General features: G+C 42.2%; 1 protein-coding gene across 1 annotated transcript in view; it reads right to left on the bottom strand.

Annotated features, from left to right (window-relative positions):
- LOC121440633 (phospholipid-transporting ATPase IC) overlaps positions 1-19,901 on the bottom strand; it is a 115,148-nt gene that overhangs the window by 5,960 nt on the left and 89,287 nt on the right. The window contains exons 17-26 of the mRNA XM_041641415.1: positions 19,444-19,556; positions 18,566-18,730; positions 17,543-17,654; positions 16,258-16,333; positions 12,728-12,860; positions 12,046-12,334; positions 4,193-4,416; positions 3,202-3,285; positions 2,213-2,458; positions 1,787-1,925 (exon numbers count right to left, since the gene is read on the bottom strand). Coding sequence (XP_041497349.1) covers positions 1,787-1,925; positions 2,213-2,458; positions 3,202-3,285; positions 4,193-4,416; positions 12,046-12,334; positions 12,728-12,860; positions 16,258-16,333; positions 17,543-17,654; positions 18,566-18,730; positions 19,444-19,556 — 1,581 coding nt within the window. The remainder of the gene's footprint in view (positions 1-1,786; positions 1,926-2,212; positions 2,459-3,201; positions 3,286-4,192; positions 4,417-12,045; positions 12,335-12,727; positions 12,861-16,257; positions 16,334-17,542; positions 17,655-18,565; positions 18,731-19,443; positions 19,557-19,901) is intronic.

Raw genomic sequence — 19,901 nt, 5'->3', positions numbered from 1 at the left:
CCAGGCAGGACCAAGGCCCTCGCCCATGTATCTAGGCTGAGCAAGGTATCCTCCAAAGAGAATGTGCTTCTAGATGCCAGTTCAATAAATCCTGGCCCTGGTCATTGTTTTTAAAATACTAAATATAAATTAGATATAAAATACGTTATATAGAAATATTCTAAGTAAGCATCAGAAGAGTAAGAAAAAAAAACCCCAAATCATGAAAACTAGCCTGGTGGTGGTGGCGCACGCCTTTAATCCTAGCACTGGGGAGGCAGAGGCTGATGGATGGATCTCTGTGGTCTACAGAGTGAATTCCAGGACAGCCAGGACTGTTACACAGAGAAACCCTGCCTTGAAAAACAAAACAAAACAAACAAAATCATGAAAACTCCACCCAGAAATGAAAAGGTTACCATAGTAAAAATCCTTTATGACCCAACAACTGGCCATAAAGTCCCAATCTTCTATTAAGAAAAAAGTTATGGGGATATTTTGTTCATCATAAATCCAAACTATTTGAGAATATCACAAACTCCAGCTCATGTTTATTTTTATGTTTGTGAAATTTACATCACTGGGGGGGTCTATCATTTGCTAATTTTCCATGTTTTAAAAATTTAACAGTTTCATTAATACGCTAAGAATTTCATGCAATGTATTTGATTATATTCAAACTCCACTCCTCTATTCCCAGATCAATTCCCCTCCTTATTCTTTCCTTTTCTCTCTCTCTTTTTTTTTTAATAATCCACTGAGTCTGCTTAGTGTTACCCATATGCACAACAGAGGGTCATTTACTACAGCATAGCAGATCTACCAGAAATGACATTGTTAAGAAAAATGACTCTCTCTCCCTCAGGCACCACCAACTGTTGCCTGTTACCTGTCAAAGGCAGAGAGTTAATGAACCCCTTCCCACTCTGTGCTGAAACACCCACTGGCTTGACCTTGGGCAGGAAACCTCTGTGAACTCATGAACACAGCAGGTCCAGTTAGATCCAGAAGACACCGTGTTCCTCCCTGACCTCTGGATTTTTTTTTTTAATTCTATTTATTTTTAAATCTTACATATATTGGCATCTTGCCTGCCTGTGCACTATGTGCATGTCTGGTACCTTTGGAAGCCAGAGAGGGCATCAGATTACCTGGAGCTAGAATTACATGTGGTTGTGAGCCACTATATGGGTACTGGGAGTCAAACCCAGGTCATCTGGAAGAGCAACCAGTGTTCTTAACTGCTGAGCCATCCCTCTAGCCCCAACCTCTGGAGCTTAAACCATATGTATTATATAGGTATAAATACTGGTCCCAGAGCTTTTGTTTATTGTTCATTGAACTGTTGATCATATTTCCAGAGATGGACCCAACTTTTGAGTTCTAGGTTTCCATGGTATTACTATTTTGTCATTTGATTTGCTAATTTAATATTCTTACATCTTTGACTTATTTCTACCCACCCTTTTAAGAAATAATTAAAACTGTCATAGCAATGTAGTTTTTGTACTTTTGTATAAAGAATCTTAAAGTAGAAATATCTGGTCAAAATGCAGAGTTTTATAATTCATTGTGCTTTTTAACCTTAAAGCTGTCTAATTTAACAGATGCGCAGTTATGTCTTAATATGATTTTAACTTGCTTAGGGCCCTTCCAAACAACCGCTTCTATTGAATTCCTGTGAGAACATCAATTTTTACTAGCGAAAGTGCATGCTTTATGTACTTTTGTACTTACCCTGTCATTATATCAGAATGTAACCTAATGATGTCAGTCTAGGCTTACTTTTGGAATCTGAGATACCAACCTGTGAACTGAAAGGCAGATGGGAAGAGAACGTGTATCCCGGCGCTATGGAAATCAAACATAATGCCGAAGTACAATGCAATGCTTCCAAAAATTGAAAACGCATTCACGAAGGTCCAGTAAGAAGTATCCAAGCCAATCTGGCAGGAAAGCAAAGAAAAACAGAGCGCTCATTTGGGGAATGTGGCCAGGGGTGGGGTGGGGAGAGGATCTAAGAATTCTGAAAATGGAATTTGGCAATTTGGGTATGATTTGGTTTGAATAGTCAACAACCTGAAACCATCCTTGGCTTAAGCAAGAAAGAGGAACAATGCTAAGACGAGGGATGAAAGGAACATTCCTATTTTTTTTTTTTTTTATTTTATAGTGACAGAGGTTAGATACAGGTAACAACGGATATTGGATGTGGTCAAGGAAAGGCACACACCTGGAAATTGACCGTTATTACTAGAGCTGAGGCCACTGTGACGGCGAAGGACTGGTAGTCTGAAGGTGCCTCTCCATCCTGTCCCACCGTTTGTAGGTAAGCGCCAAGGGGTATGAAGAAGAGGACCAAGGATGTTAAGACCCCATGCAGCAAACTGACGAAGAACTTCCTGTAGTTGAATAGTGTGTCCCTCTGTCCCACTACATACAACCCAGGGAACTGGAGACTCAGTTTGTCACTCACATCCTTAAAGAGAAAACAAAATTAGAATGATGTGTTGTCTATCAGGTCAAAGATGTTGGTAGGTCGCAATTGGTATCTTGCATCTCACAAAGAGCTGCCACTTGCCCTTGCATTTTAGGAAGGCAAGCAGGACGCCAGAACAGTATTTCTGTGTGCAGAGGTCAATCAGGCAGCTTTAACTCACCAGCATTTGATGTTTACAGAGAGTAGCTATGGGGCATTATCATAGTTCTAGCAAAGACAATCAATTAGTAATGTCAAGAAATACGTGGAGAGTATTCTTTAACCCCCTGAGATAATGTATTTGTATTATTAAAAATCTAGAGGAGGAATATTTACATAGAAACTGATAAATTAACCCTTCACTATTCCTATTTATTTATCATTAATTATCCATTTCCTAAGAACTGCCTGTCAGATAAAACGTGATTTAATAATTAAATACATCAACTTTGGAAAGTGTTAAAACTTTACTGTTTAAATCAATAAGTTATCAATAAAAAAGCATGCTGGATTCTCAGGCACCTGAACAGCCAGATGTCTGAGAGGAACATATAAGCACTCTTGCTCACAATGAATTACAGAAATTCTTTTCTTAACAGAACATAAAGCAGTCATTGCTGCTTGCCAGGTAAGCTAGGGTTGACTCAGGATGAGTAAAGCCAGAAGAATGTGTTGATGTGCGTGCTGTCCTATCCCTGGCAGGAGACGGGTCTGTCCAGAGCAGCCCAGTCCCTGGTTCCTACCTGGTCAAGCAGCCCCATGAGGAGTACAGGCAAGCTGGAGTAGAGCACATTGTACAGGGTGATAAACCAGTCCTCGTACGCCGTCTGCAAAGGGAAGATAGAGGCTGTGTGCCACGCACAAAGACAGACTTCAGGTCTGCCTTTCCATGCAGGGTTGCCCCTTGCCAAGTGGGAACCCTATCTTGAAGAGAAAGCACCCCTCAGTTTCCCCTGTACCAGTTTGTCTATGCAGTGGGTAGCATCGCAGACCTTTCCATGGCAAAAATCGCATGGCAACAATCCCCTCCTCTCCTCTCCTTCAATGTGTGCATGGGAACACTACAAGGACATCGTGCTGGAAGACTCTGTTCTGACAGATAATACTCAAAATACTCGAAAAAGCAGTGTTCATTTAAAAAATATTTTATTTTTTAAATTATGTGCTACATATGTGCATCTGTTTACGGGTATGAGCACATGCATGTAGGTGCCCACAAATGCCAGAAGAGGGCTTCGGTTCCTCTGGGATGGGAGTTACAGGTAGTGTGAGTCACCTGACATGGGTATTGGGAACCAAATTCTGGTCCTCTGCAAGAATAGTATGTACTCTTAACCTTGAGCCATCTCTCCAGCCATGTTTATCAGTTTTGTACTCCCTGGTTAGTCAATCAGAATGCTGAAACTCCATTGGAATATTTAAAACTTTTTAATACTTAGCAAAGAATACCAAAATCAAACTAGTTCAGGAGGGCTGGCAAGGTGGCTCAGCAGGCAAAGGCCCCTTGCCACAAAAGCCTGGTGACCTGAATTCGATCCCCAGAACCCAGGTAAAGATGGAAGAGGAGAACTGACTCTACAGTTGTTTTTCTGACCTCTACACGTGCACTGTGGCGCATGTGCACCTATACACACAGAGCTGCAATCAGTGAATAAAATGTTCAAAAGAACTAGCATATTGTTGAAGCAAAAGTTCTTCCGAACAAAGAGTTTTAAAGGAATAATGCTCTATTACCTGTGCCGAGTAGCCATTGAAGAAGGAGTACCAGAAGTGAACTAAAGTAAATGCAAAGTTCTTGTAAAAGAAGTAGCGTAGGAACTTGCACATCCTTATGTAAGACCACCGGCCATGGACCAGCAGCAACCTCTGCAGGTATCTGAACTGAGCAAAAGAATAGTCACTGGACATGACAGCTTGCATTCCTTCTTGTCCACTTATTCCAACACCAATGTGGGCAGCTGTGGGGCAGAGGGAAAAGAAACGGTGGGTTAGACACTGCTTTTAAGCCAAGGCATTGAGGAACTTAAAGACGTTCCAGAGCAAAACAAAAATAATAGCCCTTGCACACAGTTCCCCACCTCCAGCTCCTGATTCCAATCCAAAGTCAGAGGGAGGAGTACATTAGACCAAGCACAGATGGGACTCCATAAATACCTGTGATAGGATCTCAGGTGGGTGGTGAATTCCATTTGGATTATCTGCCCAATGTATCAGGCATCTCTTCCACCCACGGGGTGAGCCCCAGGCACCCTTATGGGCCACAGAGGAGCCAACTGTACGTCACTTACGGTAGATACTGCAGAACAAGCCCTGTCAACCCCATTCCCCCTTTGTTGTAAGCAGAGAAGGCAGAAAAGCCACTTGACATGCTTCCCCAGACGGCTGCAGTTGATCTAATTGGGATTGCAGCCCTCTGTCCAGATCTGGTCACGACATGGAAAATGAGGTGACCCAGAGCCTAGAATTTCTGTCCCTATCTGATATTTCAACAGCAGAGTTCATGTCCATTTTTCTGCTCCGAGATATTGATATGCAAAGGCTTCTCAATTGAGAAGGTTTTCAGAGAGATCTAGAAGGTAGAAGCTCCTCTAGTGAGTGGTCCAGAGGCTAAAGACTCAAGTCTAGAAACTTCTTCAGTACATTAAAAGCTTTTGAAGGCACCTCTAAGCCCATATTAACAGGTTCTATTTTCTGTACTGAACCCTAGCTGATAAAAAACTAAGATTTGGATCAATCTAGTTCTCTCATTGAGATCCTGGAATTAACACAGAGCTGCACTGGCGTCTAGAATTTTACCATGTAAATTATCTTAGTGTGGAATGGATTTATTTTTTTCTGAAGGTCTCTGAGAGAGTAAGACAGACAGACAGGCAAGCAGTCAGACTGACAGGCATTGGGCTCCCCATGCAATTTTAGGTACTGATTCCAGCGTCTTTCTGAAGCCTGGCTTCTTATCCAGGGTGAAACATCTGTACATGGTTTTGTTTGCTTGTTTGTTTTAATTGACTTTATTTTGAGATTTTGCACCATATAGCTCATATGCTTGACTCTAACTCACTTTGTAGCTAACGATGGCTTTGAACTCCCAATCTGCCTGCCTCTACCTCCTGGTGGAGCTCTGTTCTACCATGTCTGGTTAATGTGCTGTTGTGGATGTCACCCAGGGCTTTGTGCATGACAGGCAAGGATTCTACAGACTGACCTACATTTTCAACCCCTTTATATAGTTTTTAATGAATTCTTTTCTTAAGTCTGCTTTGTCTTCTAACATTCCTAATCAACATAATTTTAATTCATGCTTTATTCAATGTTCAAAGGCCTACTGTGGCTTTAACACACACACACACACACACACACACACACACACACAGAGAGAGAGAGAGAGAGAGAGAGAGAGAGAGAGAGAGAGAGAGAGACATACACACTGCAGAGGAAAAAGTTTCCAGAACTTTGTTACTCCATCTAATAGCCATTAAGTACATTTTTAAGTAAGAAAATGTGTAATTTTGTTCAAGTCTAAGATGAACATAAACAATGACAGTGGAGTCTTTTAGAGAAAATGTGTTGGAGAACACAAACCATTACTCCAATCTCTAGAAGTGACTTCACACTCTACAGTTTCCAAAGAGAAAGAAGCTTTGAAAATTCATCCCCAATATTGAGCCCAAAGTGTGAAAATTTAAAACCTAACTATAAAAAATTATCCAGGTCTATGTTTTCAATTATACTTTGTAGCTCTAACAGAAAGGAGGGAAGGGCATGGGAGAGTGTGGGAGGGGAGGGGAGGGGAAGAAACTAAGAATAATTACTCTCATTTAGTGATTTACAACCCTTTTGAAAACACAGAATCAGTGCTTACAAACAGTTGGGGTTGCCAAACTGCTTTCCTAGCAAACCATGGCCTCCCCTGTCTCTGCCCAGGCTATGGGAGAGAAATGTTGAGATTCCCAGCGGGCTGCCAAGACCCGGGGAAGAGGTACTCTGTCCTCCACCTTGGTCTCCAACTTTTCCATGGAGCAGTGTGTGAAAACGAACATTGGCACAGCTCACAGGGTAGCTGAGGACAGTGACTCCTAAGGCAACATTGCTTCCCCCTAAAATCTAAACACAGAACCTAGTACTGTTGTTTTGCTAAAAGATCATGTTGTCAAATTGCCTTCTAAACAATTATGTTCATTCCACAGACTGGTGCTGTGCTCAACAGCCTTGGTCAGAGGCATATTTGGTTTGGTTTTGCAGTGGGCAGCTCTCTGTGCAGAGACTCATAACTGGTCAAAGTGCTGAGAATCGGTGATTGTTGAGTACCCTGCTCTAAACGGAACATCTATATTGACACCCGTAGGAAACACTGTGGAAAAACAAGGCAGGAAGAATGTAAGAGCCGGGGGATGGGCAGGAGTTCTGTGGCATTCTGCCTTCAAGATACAACATGGCTGTTACATTCATGGCCTCACAAGGGCTGGGGTCATCTGCATAAGACCTGAACAAGATGAGGGCAGTCAGCAAATCCAGCATGAGTAGGGGAGGGGCTGGAGAGGTCTCTCCCCTATCCAAGGGTCTATTGACAGCTTGACTGATGGCTGATGGGAGTTGGGGAAGTAAGTTTTCTTTAAGGGTGAGGCTTCTGGTAGGTCACTGGCACCTCAGTTTCCATGAAATCCCAAATGCAGTCTAACCCTCACTAGTAAACACACCTTCATAATTCCTCCAAACTGATTACTTCCTAAGGCTTTCTGCCTTTATTTCATCTCTCACAATTTATGTCTAAGGCCAAGAAGAGGCAGCCCTCATTCAGCTCGGGTGAGACACCCTCGGGCACAGGCAGGGGAAAGGGCAGCCTGAGAGAGAGTGGAATTTTTGCTAGGAGCAAAATAGCATGGTGGCATTTTTCTTCAGTTCTATGAGAGTGCAGGAAACATATTATCCAATGGCCAGTTTACTTTCAATACCTCAATTTCAATCTACCCTTTCCATATAACTTTTAACAAGTTATTATCGTCCCCCCAAGTGTTTGTATGTAAGTGTGAGTGTATGTGCTCATGTGTGAGTGCAAATGTATGTGTGCATGTGTCTGTAAGTGTATATGCATTTGAGTGTTTGTGATTTTGCATGTGTGTGGGCAGACACATGTGTGGGGGTCAGAGGACTTTCAGGAATTTAAAGGCTCGTGTGGTCAGAAAAAGAGAGATATACAGTAAAGAGAGATTCAAAGACAAAGAAAATTTCTAAATGGTTTACTGTGTGTTAAAAATATATGCAGGCTAAAAGTTGAAGTTCTTAAAGTAAAAAAAAAAAAGGAAGAGAGTTGTTGGGTGTGGTAGTACACACCTTTAATCCCAACACTTGGGAAGGCAGAGGGAGATTGACCTCTGTGACTTCTAGGTGTGGTAGCACATGCCTTTAATCCCAATGCCTGGGAAGCAGAGACAGGAGGATCTCTGAGAGTTCAAGGACAGCCTGGTCTACAGTTATTCCAGGTCAAAGATACAGAGAACCTGTCTCAAAAGGCAAAAAATAAAAGTAAAAATAAACAAAATAGAGGTTAAAATAAAGCGCACAAAGATGAAAAATACACAGAGAATTTTGATACTGTATGTTATTATGCTCTCTTTGAATTGTTTGAATGCTGAGGAAAGAGCAACAGCTGCTAAAAGATATTTGTTTATAAATGCTGCTGAACTAATCCAACATAGATATTTTGAAAATGCCTTGACTTTGAAATTTGGATCTAAGGACATGATGCTTTGGAAAGGCATTTCTTATTTTGTTTTCACAGAGGGTGAGAGTCTGTGGATTGCCTCTATCCCAATATGGTATGATGGACCACTCCCTCCTGAAGGGTTGCTGTGAACACCTTCAGAAAATTGCTTCGCTCAACTGCCAACTAAGATGAAACTAGCACACAGGTTATACCATGAAAGACCTAATTAACGACGCTCCCATTCAGCAGGAAGCAGTTTGGAGAGAAAAAACTGCGCCCATATTCCCAAATATTGTTTATAAATATTCTTTTACATTTAAAGGGGGAGATGATATAGATGTGAATAATTTGCATTGATATGAATCTTGGTTTACTGTTATTAATTAAGGTCAATTTTATTATATGTATATGTATTTCTGATATTGATTAAGGTATTGTGATTGTGTAGTTCATTTATAGGTTGTTAATAGATAATCATAATAGTCAAGTTTATAGCCATGTTAGTTAAGATTTTCTAGATGTACATAGATATATTTTAGATAGGCATTCTTTATCTCTTTCAAAGATTATAGAATATGGCATTTTAAATGTTTTAATAACTTAGGGCTTTTCATGACAATGAGACACTCTGCTCCTGGCAGCACCAATCTACTTCAAGAGGAAGATGGGCATTGAAGAGGATCCTTATGGAATTTGATAGCCATTTGGGCAAGAAACTGCTCTTGCCTGGACTATTGCATAAACTGGACAGAAAACCCACAGAGAGAGGACTACTGAACTTGCCTAAAGGTGAGATGATCTTTCAGGGTTCCTGATTCATGAAAGAGTCTGCGAGACATTCTGCAGGACACAGCAGATAGTGACTGAACTGCCTTTGAAATTTCCTGCTTCATGGAAATGTCTGCTGGAAACTATGGGCCTGTAGGCCGAAGATGGATGCCCCAACGGTACAGAAGAACTTTGGGTGACTGTCCAGGCAGCAAGATGTCTCTGTGATTTCTAGAGTTTTGTAAGTTTCTTACTTCTTGTTTACTTAGGTAATATTGTATCTTTCTGGAGTCTTTGATGGAGTTGAAGAATAGTTAGTTATAGTTTTCCTTAGCTATGATAAAGATAAAATAGATGTAAATATTGTAATTTTTACTTGATAACTGTTTTGTTATATGTAATTTTGCTATGTTAAAGTTAAAGCCTTTTTTTTTGTTTTGTTTAAACCGAAAAAGGGGAAATGATGGAGGAAGGTCATTGGTTAAGTAATAAAGAAACTGCTTGGCCTCATAGGTTAAAACATAGGTGGGAGGAGTAAACAGAACAGAATGCTGGGAGGAAGAGGAAGTGAGCTCAGAGACACCATGCTCCCCTCTCCCGGGCAGACGTGATAGCTCTGCTCTCTGAGCTAGACACACGCGATCAAGCTCCAGCCCAGGATGGACGTAGGCTAGAATCTTCCCGGTAAGCGCACCTTGGTGCTACACACTTTATTAGAAATGGGCTAGTCCAGGTGCGAGAGTTAGCCGAGAAGAGGCTAGATATAATGGGCCAAACAGTGTTTAAAAGAATACAATTTGTGTGTGGTTATTTTGGGGCATAAGCTAGCCAGGCGGCCGGGGTGCTGGGAACGCAGCCCCGCCGCTCCCATTACTACACCCCTTCACCTTTCTCAGCATCTCCTCCCCAGCCCTTCTATGGTCTCCTTTCTAGTGCTGTAACCTAACCTACATGTATACCTCATTACATGCATGCATATAAACATTATAAGCTAGAATCTGCATATGAGAGAGAACATGGGATTTTTATCTTTCTGTGTAAACTATTCTTGACACAGCAGAAAGTTTTACAGATTAAAAACAGGCACAGATACCATTTGGACAACTTCTTAGTAGATCCTAGTTTTAGACATTTCTATCTCAAATGGATGTTCCTTAAATTACACACACCAGGCGTATAATAATATTAATAAAAAAGGTAAAACAACGTGGGCCAGCAAGATGAATCACTGGTTTAAGGGTGATTAGGGCCACGCCTGCTGACCTGAGTTCAATCCCTAGAACCCAATGGTAAAAGGAGAGAACTAACTCCTGCTCCACATGCATGCTGTCGCCCCACCCCCACATGCATGCTGTCGCCCCACCCCCACATGCATGCTGTCGCCCCACCCCCACATGCACACACGCACACACATGCCAATACATACACTTGCACACATGCATGCACACACGCGTTAAATAAGTAAATGAAGATTTTAAAATAAAAGTGTAAATAACTTCAGAAAAAAAGGGCTTACATGAGGCTCATCTCTGTTCCCTTGCTTTGCCCTCTCAAAGGCAGATGGTAAACCCAGGAAGGAAACTTTTGAAGGCTCCATCATTAATAAAATGACAAGTCTGTAAGGCCCCCTCCCTTCCAGGACTTCTAGAGGTCTACACTATAACTGAATAAAACCTATGTTTGAGATATTCCTTTGCCATAGGAAGTTACAGTCATGTCAGGGCACACAATAGGAAAATAAACCAGAGCTGGCCACAGAGGAAGGAGGGATCTGACTCAGAGCAGGCAGTGGCATCTGTGTGGTGGGCTGGGCACAGAGCAGATAGCAGAGAGGGATGATACTGGCAGTGGCGACAGATACGTGCATTGGTAAAAAGCAAGAAGACATACGTCATACAGATGGCTCCTGCTGAAGAAGGCAGGGTTGGGAGACTCTTAGCACATACCAAGGAGGAAAGGAAGAGAAGAATCTGAGGAAAGAAAGAGATGGATTTGTGAGTCATAAAATAGATTGAATTAAGGCCTGGTTGTATGTGATACACTGAAGTTCCCCAGCACAACAGGTCACGCCTGGGTGTGTACAGCCACATACTAATTCACCTTAGCAGCAACGAGGTGACATCACAGAGTGAGAGGGCGGAAAAGACACTTTCCTGGTTCCAGATGAGAAAATGGGCCTGAGCTGAACTCCCCGCAGGGGTTTGGTGGTTGGAAGAGAGGCAATACTCGGGTCAAGGCAGCTTGGGGGTTTTCATAACCTTTCAGAAGTTGAAACCCACCCCCCATTTAAAATCTAAAATGCTCCAATGCGTAAAAACAGCTGAGCAGCATGCAAAAAGTGAAATCCGTGCAATTTTTTTTTTCCAAAATGGAAAATCTCCAAAATCTGAAACACTTTGGCTAGAAGATAATCCACTCGAGTTACTTACAGTACTATAGGCAAAAACAAAACAAAACCAAACCAGGATGGGGCACACGGGTGAGGACCAGAGGTCTGATCTGCATCCCCTAACATCGGTGCAGCCATGTCTTTGCAAGACAGCCCTTCCATGGTGAGTAGCTGGTCTCCTCCAATGGGAGAGCAAGACCATGAGACTGTGGTAGAATGTGTTCTTCAGTTCTTAGATAAGAAAGCATAGCCTCAAAAATGAATACCAAAGAGAGTTAACAGTTCATGCTGAGTCCAGCAAAATCTCTTGCAGAATTTATTACATATCAAGAGTTTTTAGTACATTAAGAAAAAAAAATCAACTTTATTTGCCGTGCCCCTGAATTTTTAATCAGGATAGAAACAACAGTTAAAAATATTAAGCTTTTTGATAAGTCCTTAAAACTATAAGAAACAAGCCATCCTGGGGGAAAAAGAAGACCACGCTGCACATAAAGAAAACCATGATTTTCCCACCTACAAACAACTCATCTCTTACTTGATGTTCAATGAGTCCCATGCCTGCTAGACATACTGCAGGCTTCCTGAGGGTAAGTCAAGGCAGGGCATGGCTAAATGCTTTCAATGATACGATGCCTCAGCCATGGGAACTAAAGCAACAACCCCCTCATGTTCCTACCACTTCTTTCCAGCAAGCGGGGTGTCACAGGCCACACACATACAACTCACTTTTGATCATGTTCACGTCATTGGCCCCATCTCCAATGGCTAGTGTGATGGCCTTCTTGTACCTCTTCACCAGGTCTACCACCATGGCCTTCTGCTTGGGGGTGACGCGACAGCAGATGACGGCGCTACACTCGCAGGCCAGGTCCACAAAGTTCTTCTGCCGCTGTTCTTTCTTCTCTTCCAGCCGTCTCTTACTCTGTGTCCGCATCCGTCTCTCTTCCTCCGTCCTTGGGAACTTCAGCTTTAGGATCTTACTTCTCTTGGTCTTCTTCTCTAGAAGGATTTCATTCTGTGACATCAGAGGGAGAAAACACCACCGACCACTTTAGTGTTTACACCGAGAGTACCACTTCCAAGGCTTGAGTCAGGGGAAGCAAAGTTCATGAGCTTTAACATTTACTTTAATTAATAAGTCTTATAGTAAGCATATAGGAAATCTGCATATCTTTAAAGGAAAGTTGACATTACCCACTTGCTGAAGTGTCTGGATAACCAGTTTCACCATTTTTCTTTAATTTCTTTTAGCTATCCTTTAATGTTAAGACTCAAACTTAAAAAGGTCACACTTGCTTTTATAGGCGGAGATATTTTTAGATTGACAAGCAATTAATATGCAAAGCCATCAAGAATGACCCCATGGGACTTGTTTGAGTGCCAGGTGAAACTCACTACTGATACACACCAACCACGAGCCAGTGATGATTAAGGCGCGGTTTTCTCCAGGTGGAAAAAAGGGTTCATACACAGGGGGTACAAACTTCGATGAGACTCCACCTCTGTTTCTCTGATTCTCCATCCTCGTGTGAAGAAGAGAACTATGGGAAAATAAGTAAGTATTTAAAACATATGATTATAAAAGACTTCAGATTTTATTTTATTTTATTTTGAGACAGGGTCTCACTATGTACCCCTGATAGGCCTGGAGCTCACTATTTAAACCCGCTGGCCTTGAACTCACCAAATTCTGCCTCCCAAATTCTGGGGCTAAAGACGTGCACTACCATGCCTGGCTCTAGACTTTAATTTTGATATCACTTTAAAAAGATCATGCTATAAAGTACCCAGCCTGACATATATCACATTGCTGAGTGTATAGTTCAGCAGTGTGAACCCTGTCCACACGTGGAGCCAGTCCGTCTTGTGAAGCTCACTTGTTTCATGACTGGCTCACATCACTGGTCTTCAAATCCATCAGTACCATATATGCAACATGTCATTCTTTCTTTCCTTTTGAAGGGTGAGAAATATTCCTTTGTGTGGAGATGCCGAGGTTTGCTTATCCAGCTCATACCTTAACGGACACGTAGATTGCTTCCGCCTCTTGGCTATTGTGAGCAGTGCTATATACATGTGGTTGGGCATACACCTTTTCAAAATCCTGCTTTCAATTCTTCTGTGTAGGCACCCAGGGTAGGATGACTGAACAATGTGAAAATTCTATTTTTAAAGCTCTCGAGGAAGGCTCATACTGTGGCCTTGTGCTTTTCACCCCACCAACGCACACCAGCATTTCCATCCCTCACAGCCTCACTGGAACCTAGCAGCCACACAAGGCTTCATCCCACAGATGCACACCAGAGTGTTGGGCCTTCTAGCCTCCCAGCACTGATTAGTGTGATTTTTCTTTCTTTTCTGGTCATTTACATATTCTGTGAATTTGATTGGCATATTCCTAAGAATTCATGAGCACTTTCGTATGCCCCTCAGTCATAGTGCCTCTGCTGTGAAGACATGTTTAAGTGTTGGCACCTATACTGTGGGGCACCACGTCCTCTGTATTTTACCACTTGTCAAAGACCCAAATCATGATGCGGGTAACATAAGCAAGAGAAGGGAGGTGGTCTTGATGAGAATTTCACCACTCTACTGTATGACGGGAAAAAAGCTTTTTTCCACTCACTCAAAAATCTATCTGCTTTTTAAAAATTCTCAGTGCTTTATATTTTTTAAGATTTATTTTTTATATTTAGTTATGTATAGGTGTGTGTCTGTTCGTCACATGTGTGGGTGCTGAGCTGCCTGACATGGGTGCTGGGAACTGAACTTGGGTCCTCTGCAAGAGCAGTCTGCGCTCTTAATTGCTGAGCCACCTCTCCAGCCTTCTGACTGTTTTAAAAATTATTATAATGCTTTCATATTATGGGGAAGTGAGTCATGGAGCTTTAGAGTACAAGAGGCCAATCTCCTTGTGGGGCAAATCAGAAAAAGAAGGCAGAAAGAAGTGACATGATTTTTCTTGCAGGGAGCCGATGGGAAATCTAGCAAAAGGACTCAGGTCTCTGCCCTCAGCCTGAGCCTTTTCCCCATTCAACACACAACACCATCATTCTTCATTTTCAGAAGCAGGTTTCTCAACCTTGGGATCTGGAACCAGATAATTCTCCATCCTATGTGGCAAGCTATTCTAGAACATAGAACCTTTCTATAAGGCTTAACATCCTCTTAGCTTCTGCCCACTAGAGCCCTAGAGGACCTTCTCCCCCTGGTCCACCCACCAAAGAGATTTTCAGACACTGCCGATGATGCCTGGAAGGCAAGTCAATCCCAATTAGAACCATTGCTCCTGGGCCGGTGAGGTGGCTCTGTGAGCCAAGATGTCTGCTGTATGAGCCTGAGATTGTACTCCCAGAGCCCTTGGGACAGTGGAAGGAGAGAACTAACTCCTCAAGGCTGCCCCCTGCTCTCCACATAGGTGCCATGGCATGTGCATACACAATAATAAACAAATACAAAACAAAACAGAAAACTTAGAAGCACTGTCCAGACTGGGTACTTATGAATTTCCTTCCACACCAATTTAATTCTCACTTCCAAGTTCAAAAATGAATGGGAGTAGGTCATTAAGAGACTGGTGCAGATTGTGAGGTTGCCTGTTCAAACTATTTGACAGGAACCATCATTTCAAAGAGCCATCTAGGAAGATGGCTCATCTCTCTATAAATGGAAAGCTGGCAGAGAGAATGTTCATAAAATTTGATTGTTTGGATAAACTTGACATTTAGCTTGGCTTAGGTCCAATCTAACACTCTCAGAAGAGAGATTGGAAAATTATTTACCCCCACCCCCACATCTAAAATGTAAATAAAACCATATGGTACTTAACCAAATTGCTTGTAATTAAAAACTACTTAAGTAAACATGCTTATTGGTATTTTTAAAAAACTTGCCAATTCAAAGAGACATGGTTTATGTGCTTTTATTCAAGCAGAAGTGATTTATATCATATAGCTACCAACTTCACCTAACTCAGCAAATTGCCTACTGCGCTGGAGTGGCTCACAGAGCTGACTGTCTGCGTGAAAAAGTCCCATCAACCCCATCCTGCGTTAGGACACACAGCAGATGTGTAGTAACAGCTTAATTTGACTTTGTGCCATTAGATAAGACTGTGATTAAAAAAAAAAAAAGCTTGAGGAATAAATGGAACGACTAAGCCAGCAGTAAATGCATCATAGGAAGCTTATAACAAGACTGTGCCTTTATATTACACATTTCCGGGTTTGCCACAACTGATTAGGGGCTGATGAATGGCCCAGCAGAAGCCAAGGCTTGAAATATCAGGTGTGCTCTCTTTAGAGACCACCAATAAATGGCCTACCTACATGATATAACTCACTAACACTTTCATGCTGGGATGACTTTTATTTTCTCTTATGTCTGTTTCAAAAGATGAAGTCCCTAGAAAAGGGACATAAACATAATTTATATTAACTTGCTAGCAATGGGGCTGGGCACGTGGGTCAGGGAGCAGTGACTGACAGAAAGGTGTGAAGACCTGAGTTTGAAGGCCCAGTACCCCTGCAGTAGGCTGGGTATGGCTGCATGCCCCTGTATTCCCAGGGCTGGCTCCCAGTTTTCCAATATTTAAATAGGAGATTTTTCTAAGGAATAGAGAAAAATGGCTCCTTAAAACTCTTGGGTCCCCCCAAGACTGAAATCTGTTCAAAATGAACCATGGTAATCTGGAGATATTGATTTCATTTGAACATGAGAAAGAGACCCAAGTACATGATCTAGCTCTAATTTCTCCATATTTTCTGCCTTCTGCATCTAGTCTTGACTTTGTTTAAAAAAAAAAATCAACCCAACAGAAAAACCCAAACTATATCCTCTCATCCTGCAGGCCTAGTACTTACCTGTCTCCTTCCATATACGTACTTACAAGGTCCTCCCATAACAGGTACCTTATGTCCGCCCACAGCGGGTACTTACTTTATGTCCTCCCCGTAGCAGATAGTAGTGTCTTCTGTCAGAAGTTCACAGGCAAAACCTATGTTTTCTGCAGTTTCTACGACAGATTAAAATTAAGCCAATTATTACTTCTGCTTATCTAAACCATGTGAAGTATCCCTTATCTGAAATGCTTGGGACCAGAAGTGTTTGAGATTTGTGGCTTTGGAGCGCGCGCGCGCACACACACACACACATGATATCTGGAGGATGGAATGTAAGTCTGAACACAAAGTCACTTGTATTCCAGATGAACCGTACCCACGCTGCCAGAGAGCAATTTTATACTGATCACTTAGACAACTTTATACACATCACATGTGTTTTGACCCTGCCCTGTGTATCATGAGGTCAGGTGACATCATATCAGGGCTCAAAGAGTTTTAGATTTTAAGCATTTGAGGGATTCCTTGATGACATTTTCAACTCATGATCCTCACCACATTCGACCAAATATGCTGTTTTTTCTGTAGTAATGTATAGAAACCGTATAAAAAAAGAAAAAATTTTCTCTGTAATAAAATAAGTCGGAGTCAAAAGTCTGGTTTGATACAGTCTTAAAAATCAAGTCCAGAAGTTGGTTGTATAATGAATCAATATTCATTATAATACTAAGCATTCAGATCCTGTGGCTTGATCATGTGGTTAAGGGGTAGGCAAAGATGGCTGATTCCACGAACCCTCACATGGGGCTACTATCAACGACCCCACTTGCTTCTTTCCCCTAACATCTATTTGGTGTTTGTTAAAGGCCAGGACTGTGTCACAGCGAGAGACAATGATTTCTCAGGGATGGCCTGGAGGATAAGGCATCAACCCTGAATGGTGACTCGTTCAGTTCTAGGTTTAAATGCCAAACAGTTTCCTAGAGCATACAAGGTTTGTTGTAATTTTCAAGACACAACAGGCAGGAAAGCCAAAGCTGTTGTAGCAACATTTTGTATTGTTTTAGTCTATGTTCAACAATTGCAGAGAGCTGGAGACAAAACGGGGACAGGGGCATGGCCTTTCCCGGATAGGAGCTCACCTCTGGCTGGAGAGATGAGACAAAACGAGGCTTAAATTCTAAAGAGCAAGCTCTGCTGCTGAGGGGGTTCAGGGAAGGATGTGGGCAGCGTAGGCTGGACCATGAGGAGGGGTTTTGAGAGGAGAGAGCACCTCCATTCCCACAAGCTGGGAAGCCTATGAAGATCATCATAGGCAAAGGAATAGCAGCTATAAATATTGTGACTTAGCCCACACACCCCTCCCCCAAGAGATGGATTACCCTTTTTGTCTCCTGTAAGTACCCAGATCTTAATGTCAGCTTTAGCAAGTTTTGAAATGGTTTCTGGAACTCCGTCCTGTAGCTTGTCTTCAATAGCAGTAGCCCCCAAGAGCTGGAAGACAAATTTTTAAAAAATAGCATATAAGAAGTGTCTTTAAATACAGTTTGCCTGTTTCTGAAAAAGGAGAGCAGTCACGCAACACCGACTAGCGCTCTGACAGCATTGGCGGTACCACCATCCAAAGCTGGAACATTGCACGCTTGCCTCAAGCCAAAGCCTTCAAAACCAAGGCTGAAAGGGCAAGATAGACACAGGGTGTGGGTTCTCACCCTGAAAAATCTAGCACTAAAGAGGCAGAGGTAGAGGACTCACCTACAAGTTAGAGGCTACCCTGGGCTACATGGTGAGTCCCCCCCCCCCTCCCCAAACAGAAAAGTACAAGTACAAAAAGCTGTTAAAGATTCACTTTCATTGTGTTTGGGGCTGTGCAAACATACGCCTGTTTCCCAAGCTAACGGCAGTACTGCCCTTTGGTTGACTATTTCCCATTAATATAAATTCAAAAAAACCATGTATGACTTTCAAAACATTTTAATTGTTTTGATGAAATCTTTACTACAACTTTAATTAAATTGTTTTAGTAATTCTCCCAATGAAATCACTAAATGCTTGTTTTCTTTTTGCCATTTTAATAGGAAATGAGACTTCTTTACTGCTATGAATTCAAGACCAAGCTGAACCAAAAAGCGAATGCTAGGCCAGCCAAGCCAGTATAGCAAAAACAGAAAGAAAGAAAGAAAGAAAGAAAGAAAGAAAGAAAGAAAGGTGTTTTCTATTTTGGTTTTTGTTCCGTGATACGAAATTTTATTGTTTGCTGAACAAGAAACATTCACATGATGTAGCTCTTTGTACCAACTGTGCCCATCAAAGAATTCTCCCTAAACCATGCTACCAGTGACACAATAAAACACAAATTTAACAGTTCAGAATGTCAAAGAGCAAGTTATCAACACTGAACTCACAATCAGGTCCTTCTCAATCTCTTCGTACACTTTATCCAAAGCTTCATCCCGGTTGGTGGTGGCCACGCTGGCGGCCATAAACGTTTTGTTCCATTCTGCAAACTCCTTCTCTTCAATTTCCCTGTAGCACAGGCACAGGGTTCGGAGAGTCTCACTAGCAAAGACCTGTTTGATTTACAAGACAAAATCCACCCATGCAAATAAGAGTTACTTCTCCAAAAATTCATTTTCAAAATTACACTTACGCTTACATTTATACTGTGCATGTGTGGCAGCTATGGACTATATGGGTCACAGCAAAGGCATCAGAGCTCAGGGTCCCATGATTTGCTTCATTACCCTGACATCTGGAAATGCTTTCTTTCCTCCATTCCATACCTAGAATCTGGCAAAACTCTCGGCGACCACAGAGATGTTAAGCCTACACCTCAAGGCAGCTAGCTCCTTGCTCAAGGTCCCTGGAAGAGCGATGAGCCTGTATTCCCTTGTACCAGCCCTGAAGACCTGGATGCTGAGAAAGAGCTTCACCAGCAAGAGCAAAACCACCACCCATCATGTCCCTACTTTGGTGTTCCCAGCCCATGACACCAAAGCATGGGAAGTGTTAGCTAAGAGCGAGCAAAGTTTTTTTTTTTTTTTTTTTTTTGCTTTTTCGAGACAGAGTTTCTTTATGGTTTTGGAGTCTGTCCTGGAACTAGCTCTTGTAGACCAGGCTGGTCTCGAACTCACAGAGATCTGCCTGCCTCTGCCTCCCAAGTGCTGGGATTAAAGGCATGCGCCACCACCGCCCAGCTGCAAGCAAAGTTTTTATTTCACTGGAGAGACAGCCCAGAAGGCAAGAATGGACACCCTAGCAGATGGGGCAAAGTGAGACTTACATCCAGGGCATCCTGTGTTTCTTGCTTTGTAGGATTCATCGGATGGAGCCGCTCATAAATTACAGTGTCAGCGCCTTTACAGTATAGTCGAATACTACCTTCTGGGGTCCGCACTGGTAGCAAGGGAAGGAAAAGCAACAAGAAAGTTAGGTTGGTTTCTTTCTTTCTCTCTATCTCTCTATCTATCTATCTATCTATCTATCTATCTATCTATGTATAATGTATATATACATTTATTACATGAATTGAACTGCTGCCCTCAGCAAAGTTGGCAAGCTGCTACCTACATTGAAGGCAGCAGTGAAATACAAAACCATTCACTCAAGGTCAGTTCAGTTTTCTACGTCGTTTTAACAAGTATTTATAGGCTCCATACTATGCGCAATGTCTTCCACAGAATTTTCCTTGTCCGCACTGATAGGAATCTTCCTTACCTGTCTTCGAGCTCACACCATTTA

The sequence above is a fragment of the Microtus oregoni genome, unplaced genomic scaffold (genome assembly GCF_018167655.1).
Source record: "Microtus oregoni isolate MIOR12 unplaced genomic scaffold, Mior012 000069F_ref0000032, whole genome shotgun sequence".
Taxonomy (NCBI): Eukaryota; Metazoa; Chordata; class Mammalia; order Rodentia; family Cricetidae; genus Microtus; species Microtus oregoni.
The sequence above is the reverse complement of the archived record's forward strand: the minus strand, read 5'-3'. Positions and strand labels throughout refer to the sequence as shown.